The sequence below is a fragment of the Coturnix japonica genome, chromosome 15 (genome assembly GCF_054131305.1).
Source record: "Coturnix japonica strain WE chromosome 15, WE-NBRP24, whole genome shotgun sequence".
Classification (NCBI taxonomy): domain Eukaryota; kingdom Metazoa; phylum Chordata; class Aves; order Galliformes; family Phasianidae; genus Coturnix; species Coturnix japonica.
In genome coordinates, this window is record NC_140677.1 from 9,579,647 (window position 1) to 9,604,775 (window position 25,129).

Here is a 25,129-nt window from a genome sequence, read left to right on the forward strand (position 1 = left end):
TACAGAGTGCTAGTGCTTACTACCTGCAGTTACTTGGCCTACTGAGAACCATTTAATCAGCTTGTGTAAACTAATGTCAGATTTTCACAATTACTTTACCAAGCTAACAACCTGGCTGTTACACTTCATTGCACTAGAATGTACATAATTCCCCTTAAGCCTCTTGTCAGAGGGCAGACCAGCAGAAACTACAGAAATTGCAACATAATGAAAGAGGCATGAGCTGTCTCACAGGCTGCTCAGAACTATAGCAGGGAATTCTCCCCACGCTTGGCCATTAATACCGGGCCTACAATTTATTTATGTTTTTAAGTAATGCATTCACAAAGCACAAGAGGTTTGAACAGTGCCAGGCAAAAGAGTATTTTGAGAATGTAATGCAACAAAGCTCTAATACTCGAGCAAACTGACACTTGAGCATTACATGATAGAGTTCCTTTCCAGAAGTAGATTCCATAAAGAGATACTTTAGAAAAGACTGAAGGAGGAAGCTGTTGTACTTACTTAACTCAGTTGCAATCAAACCAAAACAACTGAGAAAACAACCTCTACACTGAAGAGTGTTTAGTTTGGTTAGATTTTTACTTCTCAGATTCTAGCATCTGCTGTCAAGCATAACATGTTGGCTCTCACCCATGCCTCTTGTCAAAGCACCTTTGACTGTAACACGCCAGCCTAATGAAACATGAGCACCTTCACCACGGTGAAGTTCACATCACTTAAAATACTGCTTCTGTAGTGAGTTAGATAAATTTATGTATATTATATCTGGTGAGTTTTAAGCTTAAAAGACTTAACTGTCCAGAGGTCTCAATGTGTGAAGCGTATCATTTCGAATGTGCTGACAGCCCAGGCAAGTTTGACATTATACTAATTGTGGATGTTCCTTATGTTACAGATATGCAAGTGGTAATTATCAATCAATTTATCTGAACCTGCTAATCAAATCCAAGTATGAAATCAAACTCAATTAGTACCTGTTTACCTAATAATAAATCCAGGAAGACACTATTATTTGCCTTAAAATTTGGTTCCTTTTCCAGTCTCCTCTATAACAAGGCTACACAAGTAAAACTTTGCCATTGCAGGTCAGTTTCTCACAGCATAAAGCCATCCGACTGACTTATGGTTCACCAAATTCCATCTCAGCTACTTATACTGCACAAAGTCCACCAAATATTACCTGCAGTAGTTCATCTGAATCTCTATTCACTTTTTAAATAGCTCAGTTGAACCTCTGGTTCACCCAGTTCAGCTTAGAGTTTTTGGTCACTTCTACATTATTATGCCTACTTTATTTCAAACTACAACATCTGACTTACTAAGAGAAGAAAACTTTCAGATACACAAGGCTCTGGCAACAAGAGAGCAAGCAGGTGGCTCAAGCCAAGAACAAGCAACTCCCCTGAATTCTGCACAGCAACAGCAGTTCAGCAAGTGTCCCCAGTACCCTGTAAAAGCACCCTGGAGTACTGCTAGGCGTCCATAGCAAACCCTTAAAGCCTTAAAGTTACTGAACACCAGAATACCTGCAACGTGTGATGATAAAAGACTAACACACGTACATATGTAAGACATTCTGGATTATACAGACTGATATAAAATTGCCCTCTCAGTTTGAACAGCAAAATCTGCATATAGAAGTAGAAGCATGTTCATCTCCTGGAGCAAACCCCAGCTTTGACAAGACAAATTCCTTCTCCTTTTAAGAGAACACAGAATGCACAAGTCTATGCAAGCATTAGTACTGCATATGAAACAATATCATTTAAGCACAGTAAAACTTATTATGTATGCATTAATGCGAATCATGAGGTCGGACAACAAAATGCTGTGTTATTTATTGAACTTCGAATGCCATATTACATCAGATTAAATAGTTAAAAATTCATTTATTATAATACAGTGTTCAAAACTGTCTTTCAAAACATCTCTTTGAACAAAACTATGAGCCAAATTCAAGCGTAATTCCCCCAGAGTAGAAGGCCAGGGGTGGAAGAAAACTTCTGAGTAATGACTGTACACAACACTACACAAAGTATGACAGCATACCAAGTCATTGTTCTCTGCTGCAAGACAAGCTCCAAGGAGACATTCTATGCAATGTATGTCACCTCCATGGCCAGGCACCTACTACATTAACAGGGCAAATTATCCCAAGATTCTTCTCTTCCAAACTTTAATACTGCACAGAAGAGTACAGATGTAATGTTTCTACATTCTGTGATGTTTTACACTAGAGCTGAAGCTAGATTTGAGACTATTAGCACTAAGTACAGCCATAAACAGCAGTAGCAAATTGACAAGGTCCTGTGCTCATGCTCTTTAGCCCTGACACAGAACTCCTACAATTCAATTGCTCATCTTAAAGACATGCCACCTGAGGTCAAACTATGAATGTGACAGCAGCAATGCCTTAGAAGTTTTGAAATTTTAGACTGGTTGAAGGGAGACACTGGGACTTCAACTGCCCTGTTCATCCACTGCATCCAATTTGTGCCCATCTAGCCTCAACTAGATACACAATTAAATAAAAAATGCATCAATGAAATAAGATAACTTTCAACTGCTGGTAAGATCCATTCAGTTATACATTTATCTTCTACTTCAGGCATTTAGACAAAGATTCTGGAGCTTAGAAGCGTCAGCTTTAATTTGTGCAACTTGAGGATTTCCTTCAGGAGAAGTTCAGTCATCTGACTGGATGAAGATATCTCCCAACCTTGCATGGCAGCCATCAGTTATAGCTCACCTCACTGTAAGGTTCCGAGCCAGAACGTCAAAAAAGCACATTAGTGCTGATTCCAAGCAAAGTCAGGATCTAATGTTCAAGATTTCCCTGCTGTATTACTGTTTCCATTTGCAACACTATTTACTGAGGAAGCCTTACTAAAGCACCACTCCCCACTGCACTACGTACAGTGGTACTGATGCAAATGTCTATTCTATCCCACAACAGTTTGATGTATAAGGTCTTCCACAGAACTAAGTGTGCAGAGTATGAAAACAAGTAAGACAGCAGGTTTAACCTCAGCAGCCCCGTTGAGTGATGTCTTGTCCTGAAGACTTTGTAATATCCATTGTAGTGAACACCTGCAAGATATCAAAACAATTGCCTATTTACTATGGCTCTGTATCATAATGCACATGGCTATATCAAGTTTTCTTGTGAAATAATAATACTAGAGTTCTTTAAATTGCCACAATGGAAAACGTTGCAGTGCACAATTAACTCTCCCTATCACATCTCAATATCTTGTAGTCGGAAGTTAAGCAAATACTGAACAACACTCAGTATAAAATGTACTTCAGTATTCATTTTTCACAAGTAGGTTTTCAATGGAGTTCTTTTGCCCCTTACCTCTGCACAAGTCGGATGGATACCAATTGTTTCATCAAGGAGTTCTTTGGTGAGACCACATTTTATTGCAGCTGCAAAACCTTGGGTAACTTCACCAGCATTAGGTCCAAGAACATGAAATCCTACGACACGGTTCTTTGAGGTGAGAAGAAAACAAGAATTAGTCAAGTAGGTAAAGCTTAACACAGTTCCAGCACATCAACTCCTACTACACTTAAATTTATATGCTACACAAGCAAGTCAATAGCATAGTCTTGGGAGGAAAGAAAAAAACCCACAAGCCACTCTGAAGAAGATAGTTCTGTGGCTCATTTAAGCCTTCCATATCATCATATCAGAAGAAAACAAGCTTTAGCATGAGTTTGACAATTCTTGAACAGCACTAACTCAAAAGTTACCAAAGCTAATCAACAGCAGTTGACAAAATTGGAATCTATTATTTTGTAAGTAAGCAGCATGAAAAGTTTAACTGGATGTACTTTTCTTCCCCCAAACCGTTAAGAAGGAAAATTAAAACACACTATGTTTGTATTTTGAGCAAGATCTACACTTGTGGCAGTAGCCTGCAGAAATGAGATAAAAGCGACTGCAGTCTGTTTTAGTTCTCTTGATTAATTGATTTATCAACAGGAATACAAAATTTGGCTTAAAACATTTTCCCAGAATATTCCACAATGCCTTCAGAGGAGCTCTAGTCCAAGTCTGACCATAAATTGCAAGAAATGACAAGTTCCCACCACCTAGTATGCTAGAAAAAAAAAGGGTTCCGTAAGGCACGTCTCCCCTCCGGTGTTTTCATTTGGCATTTTTTGCCTTCAATAAATGCAACCTTTGAGAAAGACATAGGCTACTAAGGAAGAGTAAGCACCAGTGAGATAAGAGGAAATAACCTATTTTATCATATAATTCCTTCTCTTCAAAGTCATTTTAAACACCAAAGTGTTCCTTTGTATCAGACAGTTTTCAAACAGATACTAGACAGCACTGGCACTTTTTTCCTTCAAGAAAACCCACCAATCACATTTCTTATCACTGAGGTTTTAGGATCAAAATGTTTGTGTATTTAGCAGAAATCTGTGAAACACATGAACTTTCAGCTGGTCCAAACAAATTGTCATGAATACACTGAACATACACATTCTGGCTCACTACTTACGCTGTCGAGCTTGTTGCAGATAATCTTTGCATAACAAGTATTGTTATCTCTGCCTGGTACTGTCCATTCAAGTGGCCAGAACAAACTGTGATAAACCTGAGGATGACAAGACAGGAATGTGATTGCCTGACAAACTCAATCCAAATTTATTTTTTCAAACTGTATTTGCAGATAGGTCATTTGACATAACTCACTACATTTTGATTACTAGTTAAACAATGAAGTGTCTTCTCTTTCTCTCTCCACCATCTCCACACTCCCACCCAGCCCATCATCCAAAAGTTATTAGAGGAACACTTGACTAAAAACACATGCTCCAATTTAAATACTTGATTTAACACAGATACAGCTTATGATTGTAACTGCAGTGAGAAATGTTAGCATAAAATTAATATCTATCATATACATACATATATATATATATATATATATATATTATATATATATATATATATGTATGTATATACGTATATAAAACCCTAATGTGCAAAACAACTAAAGCAGATGCTAAGTAACACAAAGTGTATTTGAAGGATGTAAGGAGTTAAATACAAAGCATGCAAACAGATCTAACAGAACTGTCTTCTTCAGAGAATCGCTGACACCAGAAATTATGGTAAAACAAGTGGCTGACACTCTGAAAGTCTAAGAAAAAGATCAGAAAGAAATTTATACCCAATTTATGTACAAAGAACACACAGAAAACGAACAATCCTGAGAGTCTGATTTACTTCAGCAGTAACAGTATTTGCTACAATAAAAAAGCTTACCCACAGCTTTGCAACCTGATTTTGGCCTCCTGAAATCAAACACTTCTCAGCAGCATGCAAATAGCTATGTACAATTCTAATGTTATCAAGTCCAGTTGTGAATTTCTAGGAAGTCCCGCAACTTCATCTTATGACAACACTTTCATGATCAAAGGCCTGCTGAGGTAACCTTTACAGACCCAAAAAAACCCATCAAGCTCCAAGTTAATCAAATACTGAGTGCTCTCACCTCCAAATTTTGCTTTCCATATTCTTCAACGGCTTTCTCTTCAGGTAGCCCACAGCTGCCATACTCTAGAGGAGTAAACACTGTCGTTGGTACATTGATATAGTCACACTGAAAAAGAGAATATATATTCAGACTGTGCAATCAGTAATTCATAAGAAAATTTATATAAGCCTTTCCTTTTGTTTACCAAATGCTCACAATCCGACAGTCGAATCACCTCATGTCACTTGAAGCAAGAAGTACTGAAGTTAAAATTGTGTTCTTACAGATTTACCTTTGTGGAACTACCACCATAAAGCCTGCGGGCCAAGAGTTTCCCTGCCTGAATGGCAACAGGAGTAAGTTCAAGCTTTCCATCCAAGATATCCCCAATAGCATAAACGTAAGGCACGTTGGTTTGTTCTTCATCATTTACAGGTACTTTCCCATTCCTTCAGAACAAACAGAAAACGGAACAGAGTTCAATATCACAACCTTCCTCAGAGCCCTTCAAAAACTACTAAGAGAGGGATGTTCTGCCACTAAGATGCTCATAAAACATGCTTAGTACTTAAAATAAGAACACATCTTTTCTACTTCAATTGCAAGCTCTTCAAAGCATCAGTTACCTTTGCCTCTACATGGTTGAAGTCAGTTTTCAATGCAAATCTGATGACAATGAAGTTGGTGAGAAATCTTTGGACATTTGATCTTTTACTTGAATGCCATACAGCTTGCAATTTATATTTTCCCCTATGGGGAAAAAGCTGCATCACTCACATATTTAAATCACAGAATTACAATGCAAGGGGCCTCAAGACATCATCAAGTTCAAGCCCCTTGCTTAAAGCAAGCAGGTTCCCTACAATAGGTTGCACAGGTAAGCATCCACCTGTGTCTTGAATATCTCCATTGAAGGAGACTCCACAACCTCTCTGGGCAACCTGCTCCAGTGCTCTGTCATTCTTACTGTAAAGAAGTTCTTCCATGTGTTAGTACAGAACTTTCTACATTCAAGTTTTAGGCCACTACTCCTTGCCCTATCGCTATGCACTACACAGAAGAATCTGAATAAGCTCGTTTAATAAATTTCTAACTACTGCAAGCTGACTCTAATTCTTCTCTCTCCTGATCTATATAATCCTGCTTCTTTCTCTGTACCAGGTTTTGCTCTGGCTCTAGGGAAAAAAACCAACAAAACCTGTAAGGAAGTGAGAAGTTTACTTCTTTAAATCAGCATCATTAGATATTATTTAAAAGAAGTTAAAATAAATCAGTGGCTTAGAGGAGCTGAGCAATACTTACTTCTCATTGATTTTGACACCAATCGTCTGTAAGCCAATATTTCTGGTGCATGCATCCCGACCAATGGCTAACAAAACCTAAAAAGAAATTACACACAGTAACTTTACAGAAGCATAAATCTGATGAGGTTTTACTCTTCTCTGAAACAGCTTTAAAGCGTTCATAATTAAAGTGACATCTCAAAAACAATTTTAGGAAGAGAAGTCACCAGCTCAGCCTCCCTCATGTGCAACTTATTTCAGAAGCTCAACATTAGCTGCAGAACAAACAGAACACCACCACTGTGCACAGAAACTAAATTCCATTCATTTAAGTGTCACTTCTTCCTGCTGACAAGGTGCAACTGAACATCTTCAATCTGTATTCAATTCCCTCCCCCCCCCCCCATACCCCCTTGCCAGGAAGTTACTTGAATTATTCACCAAGACAGACTTCCCTTTGCCTTATCCTGAACAGCTTTTAAAGTATTTTAATACATTTTCACAGCATGGCTATATTTATTTATTTCAACTCCAAAAATGCTTACAGTGTTATATTCTCCTTCAAAAATTTCTGGACCCTCAGTAGACTTTGCTGTCACTTTTAATCTTCCTGGTGTGCCATCCTCCAGCCTTTCTACCTGCATAAACATTTGCAAGATTAGAATTATCTTAAGAATAGAAAGCATATGCATTTTTACTTGTGTTTTTTAATATAATTTTGTGTAAAGAGAAGGAAGCTAAGAAAGCACTTGCCTGAGTAGGTACAAACTTTCTTATGAATGTTACACCATGTGTTTCCATGTGGGCACCTATTTTTTCCGCCATCTCTTGGTCAAAGCCTCGGAGGAGAATGGAACGCACCATTACTGTGACATCTAGACCTAAACCAGCAAGAAATCCTGCACACTCCAGTGCCACATAGGAAGCACCCACAACTAGCGTTTTGCCAGGGCAGTAAGGCAGGGAGAAGAGGTCATCACTAAAAAGAAAAGAAGTTACATGGCTCTTTTAATACAGGTCTTTGCAAGCATTAGAACAGAGAATATTCAGTCCATTTTGCCTTTTAATCTCACCTTGTAATACAGTATTCTTTATCTCCAGGAATACCCAGATATCGAGGCCTTTCTCCTGTGGCCAGGACAAAAGTCTGTGCTGTGTGATAGGTTACTTGTCCTTTTCTATTAGTTGCCTGTTGATATAGACACAAAAGTCTTTACCATATGAATAGGTTTCACAATGAAGTAAAAAATAAAAATACAATCTTCACCTAAACACTGCAGATAAGTTTAAGACTTATCTAAGTGCCAAACAGATCAATGAAGAACTACATGTGTAAAGCACAGACTATTAGCTTGTTCTTCTAAGTTAGAGCACCTAAAATCATTTACTTCTTGAATTCTGCTTATATGAACAATTTAACATACATGAGTAGTCAATAACTTAAAAACCTCACAACAGATAAGGGTGCTCTTCTACCCCTTGCTTCCAAGGAAAGACAAACTAATCACAGAATAACATCAATCACTTCTTATGCTAATTTAGAAAAATATAAATTAAAAAAGAAATCTACTTAAATGTTTCATAGGAGGGCCTAATACCCTATTTTAAATGAATTATAAGTAATTTAGTTATTTTCTTGGTCTCTAAAGGCCCTTGGGGAATTCTATCCCATCAATGTGCCTCTTCTGAAATCCAATCTTTATTCTTCTTTATTTACCAACACAGAAAGAGAAGCTTCCTCCCCAGCGAGTTATCACAGTTTAGGTTGGAAGGGATCTCAGACATTCAGAGAGTACAACCTATTACTGAAAGTTTCTGTTTTACTTTATTTGTAGAAAAAGAACACTATTAAGAAGATAACCTGCATATGCAGACACTAAAACAGTTGGCAGATGAGGCAAGTAAAGCATACCATCTCCTCTGCACTAATCACTTGGTTTCAAAGGCATTTATTTCAGCCTCCATAAGCTCATATTGAAAACAGACAACTGCAGCCACTGATCCAGATAATTTTCTTTAAAATGTAATTCTTCTAAGTTAACCTTGCTACACCACTATCACTCACAGCAGGATTGCCAGCACATGCTCTGTCTTGCAAGACAGTTTAATTCTTATGCTGATACAGCATAAGGTTCTATCTAGCACTATTATGCAAGTGCTTAATCCAAATTTAATTTCTGCAGCCTGTGCAGTATGCAGTACATATCTTAGTACAAAGAGTTTCCAAGTGGCATATTGTTACTGCTACAGGTTTTCTGTGCTCTCTTTTTTTTTGGCTCTGATAGCTGACATTAAGCAAAGGTAGTCACTGAGACTACCTCACCATATACATGCAAGACTTCAGTTTAACCAATATCCACCTTACTCCTATGTTTACCAGTCTAGTAACTTACGTCGTGACATGTAATAAAATAAAACATTAATTTGAATTGGTAACTTATTACAGGAACTACTTCTTTTAGGCTGACTGAAGTAGACAGTGTCAGAATGAAGATTTTTCCTTGATGGAATTTAAAAGGCAGCTCAAGTGCCCAAGTTTTCCCTCCCAACTAAATAAAATCTTTTAAACATTCCACATACCTTAATTTTGTGTGGTTCAACAAATTCTCCGTAGGAATTCTGGTACGTCACAGATTTCTCTCTTAACGACAATCGATAGCCCCAGTTTAAAGAGCCAATGTAGTTTTGAACTGCTTCTACCATGACCTCCCAGTTGTGTTTAACTGAAACAAGCCATTAATTTCATATTTTAGAAACCAAAACAATGAACCGTTAAAGAAAAGCTCAAATCTTATTCATTGTACATCCTGTTAAGCAGCCATCATTGTTATTAGTAATGATTATACCTATTAAGAGTCTTAAATCACTGTGATGTATTTATCTGACTTGTAATTAACTGAAATAAGCCCATTTGAGAAGTTCGTCCATTTATTTGAGATGATACAGGGAATAAAACACAATTAGCTTCTAAAAAGATTTTTATGCATGACTCAAGGAAGAAGAATCACTCTGATTCACTTAGTAAACAGAAGCAGAGTTCAATAGTTACCTAAGTCTGAAGTACAAAGAACTGTCATAACTATCACGGAGTCATCTGTACAGAGTCTTGTCTGTCCTCTATGTTCTTACTAACCTTGTTCTTCATATTGCCAGCCGTATGCCCTTGAATCTTTGAGTGCCTGCCCAAGAAGAGCCGCTTGATGCATTAGCTTCTTTGGAATACAACCTACATTTACACATGTACCACCAAGTCCTAAGATGGGAAGAACCATGTTATTGCTTGCATGAACAAAATATTTATGTTTCTATTTGGTTCTTTGAATAGTCACCCATGTATCAGTTCATGATAATGCAACAAAACTAACATGAAATTCTGCTGTTAGAGACAATATGAGTACACCAAGGTTACAAATTTGTATTCAGTTTAAGAGGTCATTTGACTCATCTGGCCAAAAAGGGGTTAGTATGCTGTCTCCAACACAGATCCAGGATAGCTACTTAAAGGGTGCTTTGTAAGTGAGTTTGATCAGCAAGAGAGCATGACAAAAAGCCCAGAGTTCAATATTATCTATTCTGTGCAATCTGAAATACGAACTTGCTTTAAAGCTATGAAAGCAAATTCACACTTTGACTCAGCCTGACCACTGAAACTCCTTACTCATTCTCAATTGCCAATAGCATTAATAAGGTCAGACAGTAGCTGCTTAATTATAAAAGGTGACACATGCACAGCCATACAGTCATGCTGTTTTAGACATAACCTAGATCAGTCATTCATGAAATAAAACCAGATGAACTAAAAGGCATTAAAAAAAAACAAACAGGCAAGAGAGTGTGAATATGCACACACATGTTTGGCCACAATATGAAACTGAATTATAACAACATTTAAGAAAGAACACAGAGTTAGCAATATACAAAAGGGAAGTAACCCTCCAGGCATGTCAGTATAGCAACTCCTTTGCTGTATGTTCTAGAATTACAGGAATTCTGCCATAATTTTGAAGAATACAAATCCACACTATCTTATAAATCACTACATTTATCACTGATACTCAAACATCATACTTACCCCAGGTGGTTCCCAGGGGTGTTGGCACAACATAATCTAATACCATCACCTTCTTTCCCAAGGTAGCAGCTTCCTGTAAAAAAAATAATGAAATGGAAATAAACCAGCATTAATGAACATTTTCTTGACCAAGGAGTATGACTGCTCATTTGCACTCATGATATACTTAGCACAAATATGTCTCTTGCTAGTCAGTCCCATTACCATGTGCAGCTCTTCTACCTTCTCCGCTACCAAACACTCACGTCCTATAAGAACGATGAGAAAACTTGGGCTTCTTCAATCTGAAGAAAAGAAGGTTACAGGGGTACATAACAGCAACCTTCCAGCACCCAGGAGTTATGGTATTGGAGGCATGCTTGCTGCAGTGGCAAGTGGTGGAAGGATAAAAGACAAAGTCTCTAAGTTGAAACAGAACAAACTTCATTTCATGAAAAGAGACAAGCTGTAAAACAGGATGTTCAGACACACCAGTACCTCAAGATCTCGAGGATTTTCAAGAACAAAATAAATAAGGTCCTGCATAACCTTATCTCACCCTGCTTGAAACCAGAACTTTGATTAGATATCTACCTAATGTCCATTCCCAACTGAATAATCCTATAACCCTATATCCACAGAACCACCAAGCACTTGAGTCAATCTACTCTATATTAGACTTTTCTAAGGGCTCTGAAGCACCTAAAGGTTTGATACAAACTGTTTAAGAGCTCCTGCATACAGTTCATCCTGGATCAAACAAATTCAGAATTACCCACTTATTTCCTATTTTCTGAATAACTGAACTCTTCCACTCTGAACAAGCTGGTAATTACCACCAAATTTACAATTTACATCCCAGAAGGCACTGAGGAAAGATCTGTAGCATTCTGAATATAACTAGCCAATTGAAGCAGTCGTGGGGTAAAGTGAAGGGAGACTTATGTTTAACAGATTATTACACTGTAACTACAGGAAATAGAAGAGCATTTCAGAAGCCCTCTTCAGTCTGAGTCCATGCCATATCAACCACCTGTGACTGACTATTATGATATATAAACAATTCAGGAGGAAGGGAAGAACTCAAACCTTCTCCCACAGACTGGAATAAAGTACAATGCCATATCTCCTTCTCTACCTTTCTTACATTGATGTAGCTACAGCTGCATACCTAACTGTATCACTGTATAGCAGTCAGCAAGGCTACTAAGAGCAACCTCATCTAGCCCTAACCATAAGCTGATGTTTAAGGTAGCTAGCTGAGAAGCGGAAAACACAGATTTAAATCCCTCATGTAGAAAACTGAGCCCACATCTGAGATCCAGAGGCATTCTGAGTAAACAGCTAACTATGAAAGAGGTGAACAATCTATTACTATTTCTGAAAAAGTAGCAGGAAGGAACAACCAAGTGTGAAACAGTTAATTCAGATAACAATAAAAACACTTCATTTTAGATGACTGGTAGTCCTGAATTCTAATATGCACAAGTACTTCAAGAACAGCCTGCAAGTTTTCCAAATTACTGTTTGGAAGCATTCAAGTGCCTGTACACTGCCCAATCTACTCTCAGCTAGGATCCTAAAACCTATTATTAGATCAAAACCTGAGTAGTCATTGTCTAGGAAGTGGTCCATGTAGACTGTCATGCTTTGAATGACTAAGACTGCTACTGATTTGTTAACAAGACTAACACTACTAATCATCATCATATATATTGTTTTATTCTACTGTGATTAATATGGAAACTTATTTTTGATGAAGTTTTCATGTCATACCTTGGAACAAGCGAGTCCACCTGAGCCACCACCAATAATAATGAGGTCATAATCATAGGTTTCTGCATCTTTGACGTCCCCAAGAAGTTTCTGCAGTGTTCCATTCTCATAAGCCTGTAAAATCAAGTCACCACATGTTTCTAAGTAAAAACCGAAACACAATGTCTTTTCTGACCTAGATCACTCAGTCTAATTACTTCCCCTTCAATATTATAACAGAAAACACAGCTGTTCCTGAATTTCTTTGTCCGTATGGCCAAGGACTCCTCCAAGGCATTTGATCTAGCTGAACCTGCTCAGAAAAGGGGATCCCAAAAAATTTTTGCAATTGTTAAGTTTATGACTCTGGAAAAGATTCAAACATGTTCATGTTTTATTTGCAGGACAGACTTTAGGCCACAGAACATGCAAGGTAAAAATAATTGATGGTCTGTTTCCTCAGTCCTACAACCTGAATTGCACACTGCACAAATTCTCTAAGAGCCTGTCTACAGCAAATTCAAGAAAATACACACTTGCATATTTGTAACAGAAATGCAGAGGGTAAGTTAATTCACCAACAAGCTAGACAGTAAAGCACAAGAAAAGTGGCTGGACCTAACATCACCCCCACTCTTGTCTACTCCTAGTTATTATTTTAAAGAAAGTTACCTTGTAAGTTGCATCACAGCCACCTATATGTTTTCCATCGACAAAAACATTAGGCACTGTCCTCTGATTAGTTAGCTCTGCTAATACTTGCTGAATACTGGGTCCATCATCTAAAAACAAATGAAAAAGGGTACATTAAACAGCTATTTTCAAGAAGGGAACTTTTAAGACAAGCTGGCACTTTAATCGTGCAGACTGCAATATACTATAGGGTTGTCAAGAAAACAATTATTTTTGGGGCATAACATTTCTATGTAAGTAAGACACAGAAAATACTTTGCAAAAAGGCTGGCTAAAACATGAAGGATAATCAGGTACTTCGAGTCAAAATCCTTCACGCTGAAGTAGTTGAAGAAATCAAGTTTAGCCCCATATTTTCCTAATTATTCCCTAAATCCCATCCTGACAGTGCAACATTTGGTACCACACTTAAGAATTTTTAAATATATTTAATTTTTCTATATATATTTACATATATCTATTATTTTTGTATTAGTCTAAATACTACTAAAATTCATAATAATAGATACAAAGAAATAAATACAATTTAGCTACGTATTTATATATATAACACATCTATTAGATACCACAAGAGATCATACAGACAGTATTTGTTTCCAGCAGAAGTGACTGCAGTTCTGTTCCACTTAAGTGCACACAGTTTTGCCCAGCAACTTTGTATCATAAGAATTTGGAGATCCGAAGAATAAATATGGTCATGTTCAAAGCATTTTCAAGCTTTTTCTATCTGCCACATTGTTTTAAATCTTCCTGTTTTAAGACCATCATTGCCTGACCTGACATCTGAATCACCAGCACCAACAGGCAAGCTCAGATTAGAGCTCTCAACAGTTGCACAGTAGTAAATGTGTGAAGACTTTACAATAATCACTGGTTTAAAACCTTTTACTATCAGTGATTGTAACAACTGCGAAAGAGATATTCTTAATGACAAGTAATTTCAGGAAATCAATCAAACAAATACCGAGAGCTGTACTGTGTATATCTTGGGCTATGTCTAATTTACAGCATCTCATCTTTTATTAATCAAAAGTAAAAAATAAGTCAGAAGAGGTACTTGGATTACTAACACATTTTCCCCTTCAAATACCGCTTAAACACACTTGAAAAGGATTAGAAACTACATTTTCTTTCTATGCACAGGAAAAATAAAATTCAAAATCAAATGATGACACTTAAAACAACAGCTTACTAATGGTGTGATGAAGAACTTAGTGAAAATTAATTTAGAAACTTTGTTCATTAAACTACAGGCTTTATATACAGATGTATAACACACTACATGAGTAGATGAAAATAAAGCAGCATTAGAAAAAAAACCTCAAATGAACAGTCAATAGTGTGGAATTCACATTCTTTCTAATGACTCAGCAACCTTCCCTATGAAGGTCACTGTTAGACCACATCAAACATTAACAATTCATCTAAAAGCCTTAAGAGAAAACTACCAAAGGCTTCTTCCTGAAAGATGGGACTCCCAAAGGAGAAACCAGATCTCACATCCTCTGTACATACAATCAGTTGATGGTTTGTACAGAAAGAGGCAGTCTTCAGTTAACTATTTTTTCGCCTCTGTACACTTAAAGTTGAGACTCAATGATCCTCATGAGCCCTTTCCATGATTCCTTAAGTCTTACAGTTAGTTCAGGACGGCTTAAAGTCACGCACATTCACCCAGTTTTAATTACATTAAGCAACACCTCATACTTTCTACTACTTACCAGTTACATCCAGTTCCAAAGCATAGTACTGTACACCTAACGAGCTGAAGAGTTCTTTTACCTGTAACAGAAAAGGACACAATGTTTTTGTACCCAGGCAGGCTGCCAAGACAAAGCTTTCACAAGATCCAATACACAGTTCAGGGTAAACCCAGACTTTTAATTCTCAATTACACAAACACATAAAGGACTTAAGACTCAATTATAATTCTTTGAGGGTATAGCCATAGATGTCTTCCATCAAGTTTGGCACTACTTTGACATTTTGCACAGTCCTCATTTAAAGTCTGACCACTTAACAGCATTCAGACAAAGTAAACCGCAGAGTAATCTCCTATTACAAGTTTAACAGATCTTAAGAGACACCTTATTTATACAACTGGCTCAGCGTCATACCTCAACATCCCGTGAACAGGCAAAAACAATGACAGTAATTGCTACGTAGAAAAATATCATGAAGAAAAATACAGCAGTCAGACTTCCTGAGTACTAAGGAAAGAAAAAAGAATGGGGAGTAGAAGATAACTTGCAAAACACTGTTAAGCAAAAAAAGAAAAACAAATCAACCCAAAACCAATATAAAAAAACCACAAGAGTAATCTCTAAGCACACACAGAGCGAGGGCAGCTCAAGCCTACCAGCCCTGTATTCAGGCTTTCAGTTTTGGTCACTGTATTTCAGAAAAGATTTAGAACAAGTGGAGAACAATTAATCTAAGCAGTCGATGAGTTTAACTTGAAGATGTAGAAAAACAGCTGTGTTTAAATAATTAACTGACTCGTAAGGAAGAAAAGTGGTGGAAGCAGTAACTGATGGGATTGATCTCTTGAAGCAGTTCATTCTTAGACCACAGGAAAAGGTTTTCCTGACAGCAAGACATTGAAACACACTGCCCAGGTACAAGACAATCCAGATCATTGAGTGACTTCAAAGTGCACATCAAATACTTTAACTATGATGTCTCCAACTCTGAGGCTTGGGACAAGACTGGAATTTATTCCTGATTTTGGGTTTCTGGTTTAACACCTGCCTCAGCCTCCAGGATCAGACAGAAGCAGTTCTAACTTATTTGCCTTTTTTGTTTGCTTGTTTCCCCTCCCAGATCATTCACATATTAAATTTTTCAGGTATCCAGGAGCCAGCATGGAAACAGTCAATCACCTCTTTAGATGAGCCAACATGCTCGTAAATAAAAAGGAAAAAGCCACTCGATATAACAACTTGAATGACTTTTTTCCTCCATGGATTCTGGATGCTCTTCTAATACTAGTTCTGAATGGACAGAGTGCTGCTGCCAGATTCAAATCAAGCAGCCTTTTAGAAATGAGATTTTTTATGGCAGCATCTATTTGTAAAACTGGCAAAACTGAAATTGTGTGAACTGTTCTCACGCTTTGACAAGGACATACCTCACAACACAGGTAACGTTACAGCTTATTTACTCTCAAAATACATCTTGGCAGACTTACCTCTGCAAAGAGATGTTGTAAGGCACTGGGTGAAATATCTGCTTTTCACCCTGTCTTGATGTAAGAACAGCTCTAGCGAGAAGCTATAGCTAAACTTCTGCATGCTCCTTGCCAGCCTGGATTCTCAATGGCAGCTTAGTGTGCTTTGTGGTTGATTCAAGGAAAAAAAAATACTTCAACAACCAGCTTTCTGATCAATGCCATATTTATTGACAACACTAAGAATAAGCTGAACCACATTTAATAAGCTTAAAAATGTTAAATATGATAAAAGCTTTTTGTGTCACTGTGATCCATGCAGTTGTTGTGCCAAGCACCAAGTATTTCACTGCTCTCTGCTTTTTAACAGTTTCAACTTTAATGAGACAAATATACAGCTTTTCTATTAGGTATTAATGAAAGAAGTTTCCTTATGTCATATTGAAACAGTAACATACCAAAATAAACCCTGCTTGTATATATGACAGCATTAATTTTGCACCCACAATATAACTGAAATCAGAAAGGACTTTTCCAGAGGTCACCTGATGCAGCTGCCTGCTCAAACAGGACCAAACATGAAGCTGGATCACCTTGGGCAAAGTACTCTCCAATTTAGTTCTGAACACCTACAAGGACAGACAACACATCTCCGGGCTGTTCCCTTATTTGACCACCCCCAGTGAAGAATTTCCTTCTCATTTTATTACAATATCCCTTGTTTAACAGTGTGCATATTGCCCTTTGTTCCATCATTGTAAAACTGAGAAGAGCGTGGCTGTTCTCCCTATCAGGTATCAGGTAGGTGATTAAGCAATGTAATCCCTCATATCTTCCTCTTAAGGCTGAACCAACTAACCTCTTTCTAAGACACCCTGTGTCCCAGGCTTCTAAAACCATCTACACAACCCTAAAAACTTTCCTTCTCAACTCATTATTAATGTCAGGCTTGCTTGCTTACTGGAGAGACCACAGCTACAGACTGAGTGAGTGGGAAACAGCAGCAAAACTGCTCTGCAATTGCTGTTATAAAGCACAAGCTGAATGCCATGAAACATCTAAAACAGCGAAGCTCAAAAAAGATTGCTGCTATGAAGTGGCAAACTACAACTCTGAAGGGAAGTCACAACATTTTCTACTTGGCTGCTGTTTTAGTCTGCAGCAGAACAGCAGGAAGCAACAGGCAAGTTTCCATCAGTGGCTTTAAAAAAATACGTATTAAAACAAATGCATCTCGAACAGTAAAACAACAGACAGCAGCAGGGAGGACAGGACAGAGAACATTTTAGAACAAGAAAGGATTACACTCAAGAAGAGACAAGTTTAAAGCAGTGCCTTTAGGTGATGATTATTCTCTACTGAAGATACAGAGTAGAGAAAAAGAACCAGACAAATATCAGGATCCTAATTAGAAGCAGTTATTATAGATCATATGAATAGATTACGCATGTGTTAATGGTGATGAAGCAGAAACAAGAGTGATAACTATACATTCAAAGTTATGAAATCTTCAATACAGGCAAGATCTTGCTTTGGAAAGGAAAATAAGAGGAAGAACAGAAAGATAACAGCAATCATGAGTAACATAGAGAAAGCGAACAGGAAATGATTTCTGGTAAATGCTAAGAATTCTCCAGAGCCAGTAACACAACTGAAGTTACCAAATACAAAACCTTCCCAGGCTTTCAAATGAAAGACTCCAGAAATCTTTTTACATAGCACTAAATACAGAAATAGATTGCACAAAGCTTAGAAATTGGTCTAGTACTCGAGAGAACTTGCCCTGGAGATGCTTTATTGTCATTAGGGGAGTTAAGTGTCATACAAAGCAAATTTAAGCAACATGGTATGTTGCATGTCTGCCATTTCAAATATCAACTAGTATTTAATAGCCACAACCAAACTGACCTGACGTTCCTGTGGATATAGGTGATTATTAGTTATAGCATAACACGTAACTGGAATTACAGGCAGCTTTTAAACAGTTACTACTCTTAAAATAATTTCTAATGTATCACAGTGTTCAGACCCAGCAATTTTTCATGCTAAAAAAACAACCCTTTGTTTTTTTTAATATGTCTTATTTAGCATTAGTCTCTTCAGAGAGGTAAGAAGTTAAAGAACAATCAAATTCAGTTACAATGAGGAAGTCATTCCAATCCCACCTCCTCCCCACCACTGCCTGACTTAAGCAACTGAACAATAAATTGTACTGGCAGAAGAACTGCACAATTGCCCAGTCACGCTGCCAGCTAAGCCAAACAAACACAGCTACCTAACGAATGCATTTAGAGCTTTATTTGCAGTTCTCACAGAAGTATAATCTTAAAATTCCAGCATGGCTACATCCATTTGAAATAATCATAGAATGGCTTGGGTTGGAAAGGACCTTAAAGATCACCTGGTTCCAACTCCCTGCCATAGGTTGCCACCAAGGAGCTCAGTTTGCTCAGGGTCCCATTCAGCCTGGCCTTGAATGCCTCCAGGAATGGGGTGTTTGAAACAAAGAATTCTTCCCACTCACCTTTTAGAACACAAACGTACTGTGAACTAGCAATAAACATCATCGGTTTTTCAATTAATCCTACCAAAACCACATTGCTAACAGCCATCCATGGTGAGACATTCTGCATAGTATTAATATCTGTCTTTATGAATTCAAAACTCCGTGATTATAGGCTAAATACCCAAGCTGTAACAACTCTTCCAAATTATATCCACTTCATTAATTGTGTAGACCAGATTAGAACACTGCATTATCCATTGTTCTCTCATTCCTTTCACTATTTTCTAAGCTTTCATAGGGAGGAGATGATAATACTCATATTATTGCAGATATTTCTTTCTTTTACCAAATGATGTCTCATGTGGCTTCTCCCTCCACCAGCTTTCTTCTAATCATCCCTCCGCAATACAAACCATTTCTACTGGCTCTCTTCATATTATCCTCCTCTCCTGTTCAAGAAAAGGAACATAAACCAAGGAAACCTGTAAACAGCTCTTTTCTGCTTCACATCCTGCCCCTCCAAATTTACCACCTGTTACTTAACATTCTCATAAGGTCTTTTAACCCTCCTGCCTTCTCTGCTTTGTGGCAGGAAAGACTGTACTCCCCAGATCTAATTGTTTCCTAGAAGCAATTAAAGCAGTTTGATGGAGAAATTCTGTACTAATGCAGGAAAGGACATTAATCTGGAATTTAATTACTGGACTGCAATAGGCCTACTTTTCTCATTAGCTCCTTGTGTTAGTCAAGTCTCAGTGCAATGGTAAAAAGAGATGAATGAATAGGTTACAAGGTTTGAGAACCAAACTCACAACATAACCTCCCTCACAAGAGCTTCTGTGACTAAGTCTAAACTACACACGAGTGCAGCTTCTGAGTCCTTTTCCTGGTTGTCTGCTCCACTGAAGACCATCAGAACTCAATCCCACGCCTCCTATCACATTTTAAGGCACAGTGCTATTAGGTTTAAACGTTTCTTAACGCAATCTTTGTAAACATTCATGATTCACAGTGCCAGATTCTGTGAGGGGTATAAATGAAGACTGATGGCATTATAATAATAGATTCTAATGAAGATCCTGCCTTTCTTACAGAACTTTTGCTCACCAGATACAGCTACGTGTGATTCGCACATAACAGGGCTAGAAAGATTTCAGTTCCCTCCAATCATCACAAGGAACTTTTCTTTGGTAGAATGTATGTTATGGCTGGAATTCAGGACTTAGGCTCTTGCAACACGGTCAGCTTTCTCCCTCCAATTTCAAAGCCAGCAGAAAGCTCAACTTTCTTCTGAGCAGCAGATCTATACAAGCTGGACACAAGTCCTCAGCAGGCAAACACACAGCCAGCACCCCGACCTCCAGCCAACAAACCCCAGAGCAGCCTGGCAGTGGAAAAAGTCCCATGCAGCGCTTCCCACACACTCATCTACCTTAGAATCATAGAATTACACAGGTTGGAAAAGACCTCAAAGATCACCAAGTCCAACCACAGTCTAACCATGGTACCCTAACTCTAACAACCCTCTGCTAAATCATATCTCGGAGCACCACATCCAGAATCACAGAATGATCAAGGTTGGAAATGACCTAGAAGATCATCTAGTCCAACCATTCCCAATACTTCCCAGCTAAATCATATTCCTCAACACCACATCCAAACGTTTCTTGAACACTCCCATGGTCGGTGACTCCACCACCTCCCTGGGCAGTGCATTCCAATGCCTGATTACCCTTTCTGAGAAGTAATACTTCTTAATGTCCAGCCTGAATCTCCCCTGGCGCAGCTTAAAACCATTCCCTCTAGTTCTATCACTTATAACACCAGAGAAGAGGCCAAGCCCCACCTCACTACAACCACCCTTCAGGAAGTTATAGAGAGCTATAAGTTCTCCCCTGAGCCTCCTCTTCTCCAGGCTGAACAATCCCAGCTCCCTCAGCCTCTCCTCATAAGTCCTGTGCTCCAGACCCCTCACCAGCTTCGTAGCCCTTCTCTGAACACATTCCAGGGCCGCAATCACAGAATCACAGAATGACCCGGGTTGGAAGGGACCTCAAGGATCATGTAGTTCCAACCCCCCTGCCTGGCAGGGCCACCAAACATACACCTTTACTAGATCAGGTTGCCCAGGGCCCCGTCCAACCTGGTCTTGAACACCTCCAAGGACGGGGCATCCACAACCTCCCTGGGCAGCCTGTTCCAGGGCCTAACCACTCTCCTAGTGAAGAACTTCCCCCTAACATCCAACCTAAATCTTCCCTCTTTTAGCTTAAAACCATTTCCCCATGTCCTGCTATTGTCAGCCCTTTCGAAGAGTTTACTCCCCTCCTGGGAGTAAGTTCCCTTCAGGTATTGAAAGGCTGCAATGAGGTCACCCCACAACCTTCTCTTCTCCAGGCTGAACAAACCCAACTCCCTCAGCCTGTCCTCATAGGGGAGGTGCTCCAGCCCCCTGATCATCTTCGTGGCCCTAGAAAATGCCTTTCTTGCAGTGAGGGGCCCAAAACTGAACACAGAGGAAAAAACAGCCGAGGACCCAGCTCGGATCTCGCATCACTTCAATACTATGGGCTGCAATGAACGGGAAGGACACGACAGCACAGATCGCGGCCCACCCCCCGCAGGGCGCAGTGCCCTCCCCAGGCCGGAGCCTCCCGCCTCGCCCGGGGGCCGCATGAGCGGCCTGCTCCGGCTCGGGAGGAGGGGAAGCAGCTACTTATGGCCCATATAAAGCGAGGCCCCGCGACTCCTCCTCACTCACCCGATGGCAGTAGGGACAGTAGCTCTTGCTGAAGATCATGACGCGGTGCGTGGCGATGAGGGTCCGCACGCGGAGCTTCAAGCCGTCCCAGTCTGGGAGCTGGGTCTGCATGGGAGGCGGCATGGCGGGGCCGTGCTGGGACGAGAGGCAGCGAGGTGAAACCACCCGCTCGCACCTCCCTCAGCCAACAGCGGCAGCGCTCACCCGACGCCCGATCTGACCCCCAGCCCGACTACGCCCCTTCCGGAGCGGGGAAAGAGACGGGATGGGCCGAACCATTAGCACGGAGGAGGGAACGAAGAGATAGAGAGCTTTCAGCGCTTTATTTCAAGGTACTAACTAAGAATCATCATCACATAACCCGTATCAGTGTTATATTGGAGATGGTTAAGAGTTACAATTTATCAAAAGATGACATAGAGGGGTGGGTAAATTGCGCTTTTAAAAGCACACATCCCCTCTGAGAGGAGGAATGGAGTGAGCCCGGAGGGTGCATGCGCGGGCTGTGGTTCCATACTCTGGTTACATTGTGCTGCTTTGTGTCCGTCGGTGTAGATCTAGTTACTGTTAGCAGTATAGTCTGACCCCATCCTTTGTGCTCAGCTTTGCTTCTTAGGATATCATAGATTAAAATTTAGCCCCTCAAGATTTTACTCTTCAGGCTGTGGTTCCCTGCAGGCCTGTCATCACAGAATCACAGAATGATCAAGGTTGGAAAAGACCTAGAAGATCATCTAGTCCAACCATTCCCAATACTTCCAGGCTAAATCACATTCCTCAGCACCACATCCAAGCGTTTCTTGAACACTCCCATGGTCGGTGACTCCACCACCTCCCTGGGCAGTGCATTCGAAACAGCCTAAAGAGTGAGAGTAAACTTCCCCGCCTTCCACATGAAAGGCCCTGGTCTGTCTTTTCTAGTATAAACAATTAGAATAAAAAGAACTGGTCTCACTTAGTCTTCTCATGGAATTACTCCTCTTAGTCTGGGGATTAGTAAAAGCTAAGGCCTGTAAAATAGTCCTTAACGATGTAGCATCATGTGCCGTGGTAAGATACTGATGCAAAATGCACATAGGAGAGATTTAAGAAGGGAAAGAAAGGGAAGAGACATAATTTCCACATCTCTTGCACAGGACTAGACAGCTCTTGGCATCCTAAGGCTTTGATCTCGTATTTAGAAGTGTAAATGTACACACCATACTTGAAAACATGGAGTAAGAGCCTCTGCCATAAAAAGGCTCGAAAGGACAAATTGATGAAGGCAGCAGATGTTGAAGGCATTTCCAAATGAACTTGTTTGCAAGTAGTGATTTGGAGAAGGAAACAAATGGCTGGTAGAAAAGAACCAGGGAACTATTTGAAACATAACAATGTGATAGGCTTTAATCTTTTGTCTAAAATCAAGTTCGTGTGTCACCTGGGCTTGCTCCTGTTCTTCAGGGACACTGAAATAGCTAGGAGTCTTTATGCTGCTGAAGGGAGTGAAGAATAGACAGAGAGCTCCCAGTCACAATTCTTTGTTCTCCAATTCAATCCTCACGTGTCAGAACAGAAAAGGAAAGATCATGGCCTATCTCCAGCTTCGTATTCCACTGGGAATCTGTCCATGGGATGATATTTACTGAGGTTGCTGCCCCTCTAACATACCCTGAATGCTTTAACAGAGCTAAGAATAAATAGAGACTGCACTTTAAAATAAAGAAGGTGACAAAAGCCACAAACCACGGCCTAATGTTTTTTTCACATTATGCCAGTGCCTTCTCTGACCTCCTGGGAATTCACTCTCTGCACCAGCAGAATAATAAATATATTGTATTTTAGAACCACATTTCCTGATTTGCACAAGGAGCTCCAAATCTGCCCTGAGCTTCAAGCATTACTAAAGACGTCAGTCTTAAGCCAGGAGACAGCCAAAATCCTTGGCCATGAGCGTGGTTCCACCCTTTGTCAACATCAACAATGGAGACACTGAGCCGTGCTGGAGGCTGCTGAAAACCTGATTTGATAGCCAGTCACTTGGGTGACATGCAGATTGCCTGCAGCTCAGGATTTATGAATTAGTGTTGATGGCAAATGATGTCAAAAGCCTTCTGGCGCATTCATGGATTTTGGCACCATTAAGCATTACCACCAGCCTGTTGGAGCGCTGGTGGTGCACAAAATACAGGCTGTGTAATAACCCTGTTCTTCAAGTCTGAGACGGGAGAGCCTTTGGATTAGAAAAGACTTCAGCCGGGGAGGGAGGGGGAGTAGTTATTCTTCCTTCACTGAAGAAAGAGGAACATAATCTCTCCAGCCAAGAATCAGCACTCTCCAGGATGGGCTGGGCATAGCAGTAACTTCTGTGAGCATCAGCAGTACTAAAATACAGAGGGCTGCACACAGCAGAGGGCAATCACATCTTCATTGTTGTAGGGATTCAACATCCCACCCTGGAGACAGTGGTCGAGCATCAAAATGAGGTCTGGATGTTAACTGCTATTGGCAAGTCAATGGGGGGAGCTCAAGGCACACCAGGAATTATTTTTCCTCAAGATCTTGAGCAGACAGTGAGAAGCCTTTGTGCTCCTTTTCAAGGGATGTCTGAAACAAGGCAGTTAAAATGAAATAATTGAGGTGGAAGTGTTGGGACCTGCAGTTATTAATGATGTACGCATATTTTTGTTCCATCCAGTGCTCATTCTTGTGAAGCTGTAATGGACACATTGGGTTCTGTAAGTCTGCTTTGCTCATTTTTCAAACAATTTGCTGCTTTGTGCCTGCAAATGAGAGGGGGCTGTGCTCCTGCTCTTCTGCAGGTGTTATGTTGGTGGTCCTGTGTTTCAGAATTTGGCCCTGCTGAACATATCACATCTAATCTTATCTATCACACTATCAGCATAAAGTGTAAGAGGAGTGTTCTTTGAACAACAATTAATTGATCGTTAATAATTATAATAATGAATATCATTATTATAATATACTAAGGTGAGCATAAGGCTTTCTGAGTGCATCATAATTAGATTGCCAGCAGTTTGGCTCATGGAATGTCTCCTCCCATAGATGTAGGGCACAAGGGCACAGTTTATGATGAGTTACATATTTTATAATAAACACCTTTAGGGCAAATTCCAGGTCTTCTTCCTCAGGTAGCTGCAGCAAGAGGGAAACAATGAGGCTGTCATGTTCCAAGGATATATGCAGACCAGGCTCTTCCTTTGCCCGGATGAAGCTTTAATCAAGTCAGAAAGACTCAGTCTGAATCTAAACAGCTTCCACCATTCCATTGTGCTAAGTGCTGCAAGCTGAAAACTTTTCTAGAGCTAACAGAAAGTGTCGGTGCTCAGCTGCTTTACAGAACGCGCCCTTTATTTGCCTGCTTTAATGAACAGCATGGTGTCCATCTCCTGTGCACCGAAGTCACCTTTCCG

At 39.7% G+C, this 25,129-nt stretch overlaps 1 protein-coding gene and 1 long non-coding RNA gene across 5 annotated transcripts in view; one reads left to right on the forward strand and one right to left on the reverse strand.

The window, feature by feature from the left end:
• Positions 1–1,816: 1,816 nt before the first annotated feature.
• Positions 1,817–21,905, reverse strand: TXNRD3 (thioredoxin reductase 3). 2 transcript variants are annotated; one of them, XM_015875079.3, is made up of 16 exons: positions 21,717–21,905; positions 15,002–15,062; positions 13,260–13,369; positions 12,609–12,722; positions 10,854–10,926; positions 9,915–10,034; positions 9,362–9,504; positions 7,855–7,970; positions 7,535–7,760; positions 7,327–7,419; positions 6,801–6,877; positions 5,791–5,947; positions 5,517–5,624; positions 4,518–4,613; positions 3,362–3,496; positions 1,817–3,093 (listed from the first exon to the last, which is right to left on the reverse strand). In XM_015875079.3, exons 1-16 carry the CDS (start codon positions 21,837–21,839, stop codon positions 3,025–3,027), a joined length of 1,821 nt encoding a protein of 606 aa, XP_015730565.2. In that variant the 5' UTR covers positions 21,840–21,905; the 3' UTR covers positions 1,817–3,024. The 2 variants fall into 2 exon arrangements, with proteins under 2 accessions (XP_015730565.2, XP_085372453.1); XM_085516327.1 differs by having other exon boundaries at positions 7,327–7,415; positions 7,531–7,760.
• A 9-nt stretch (positions 21,906–21,914) lies between these two features.
• Positions 21,915–25,129, forward strand: part of LOC107320009 (uncharacterized) — a 223,326-nt gene continuing 220,111 nt past the window's right edge. For all 3 annotated transcript variants that reach the window (XR_014934615.1, XR_014934617.1, XR_014934616.1), the window contains exon 1: positions 21,915–22,048. This is a non-coding gene — a long non-coding RNA (uncharacterized LOC107320009). The remainder of the gene's footprint in view (positions 22,049–25,129) is intronic.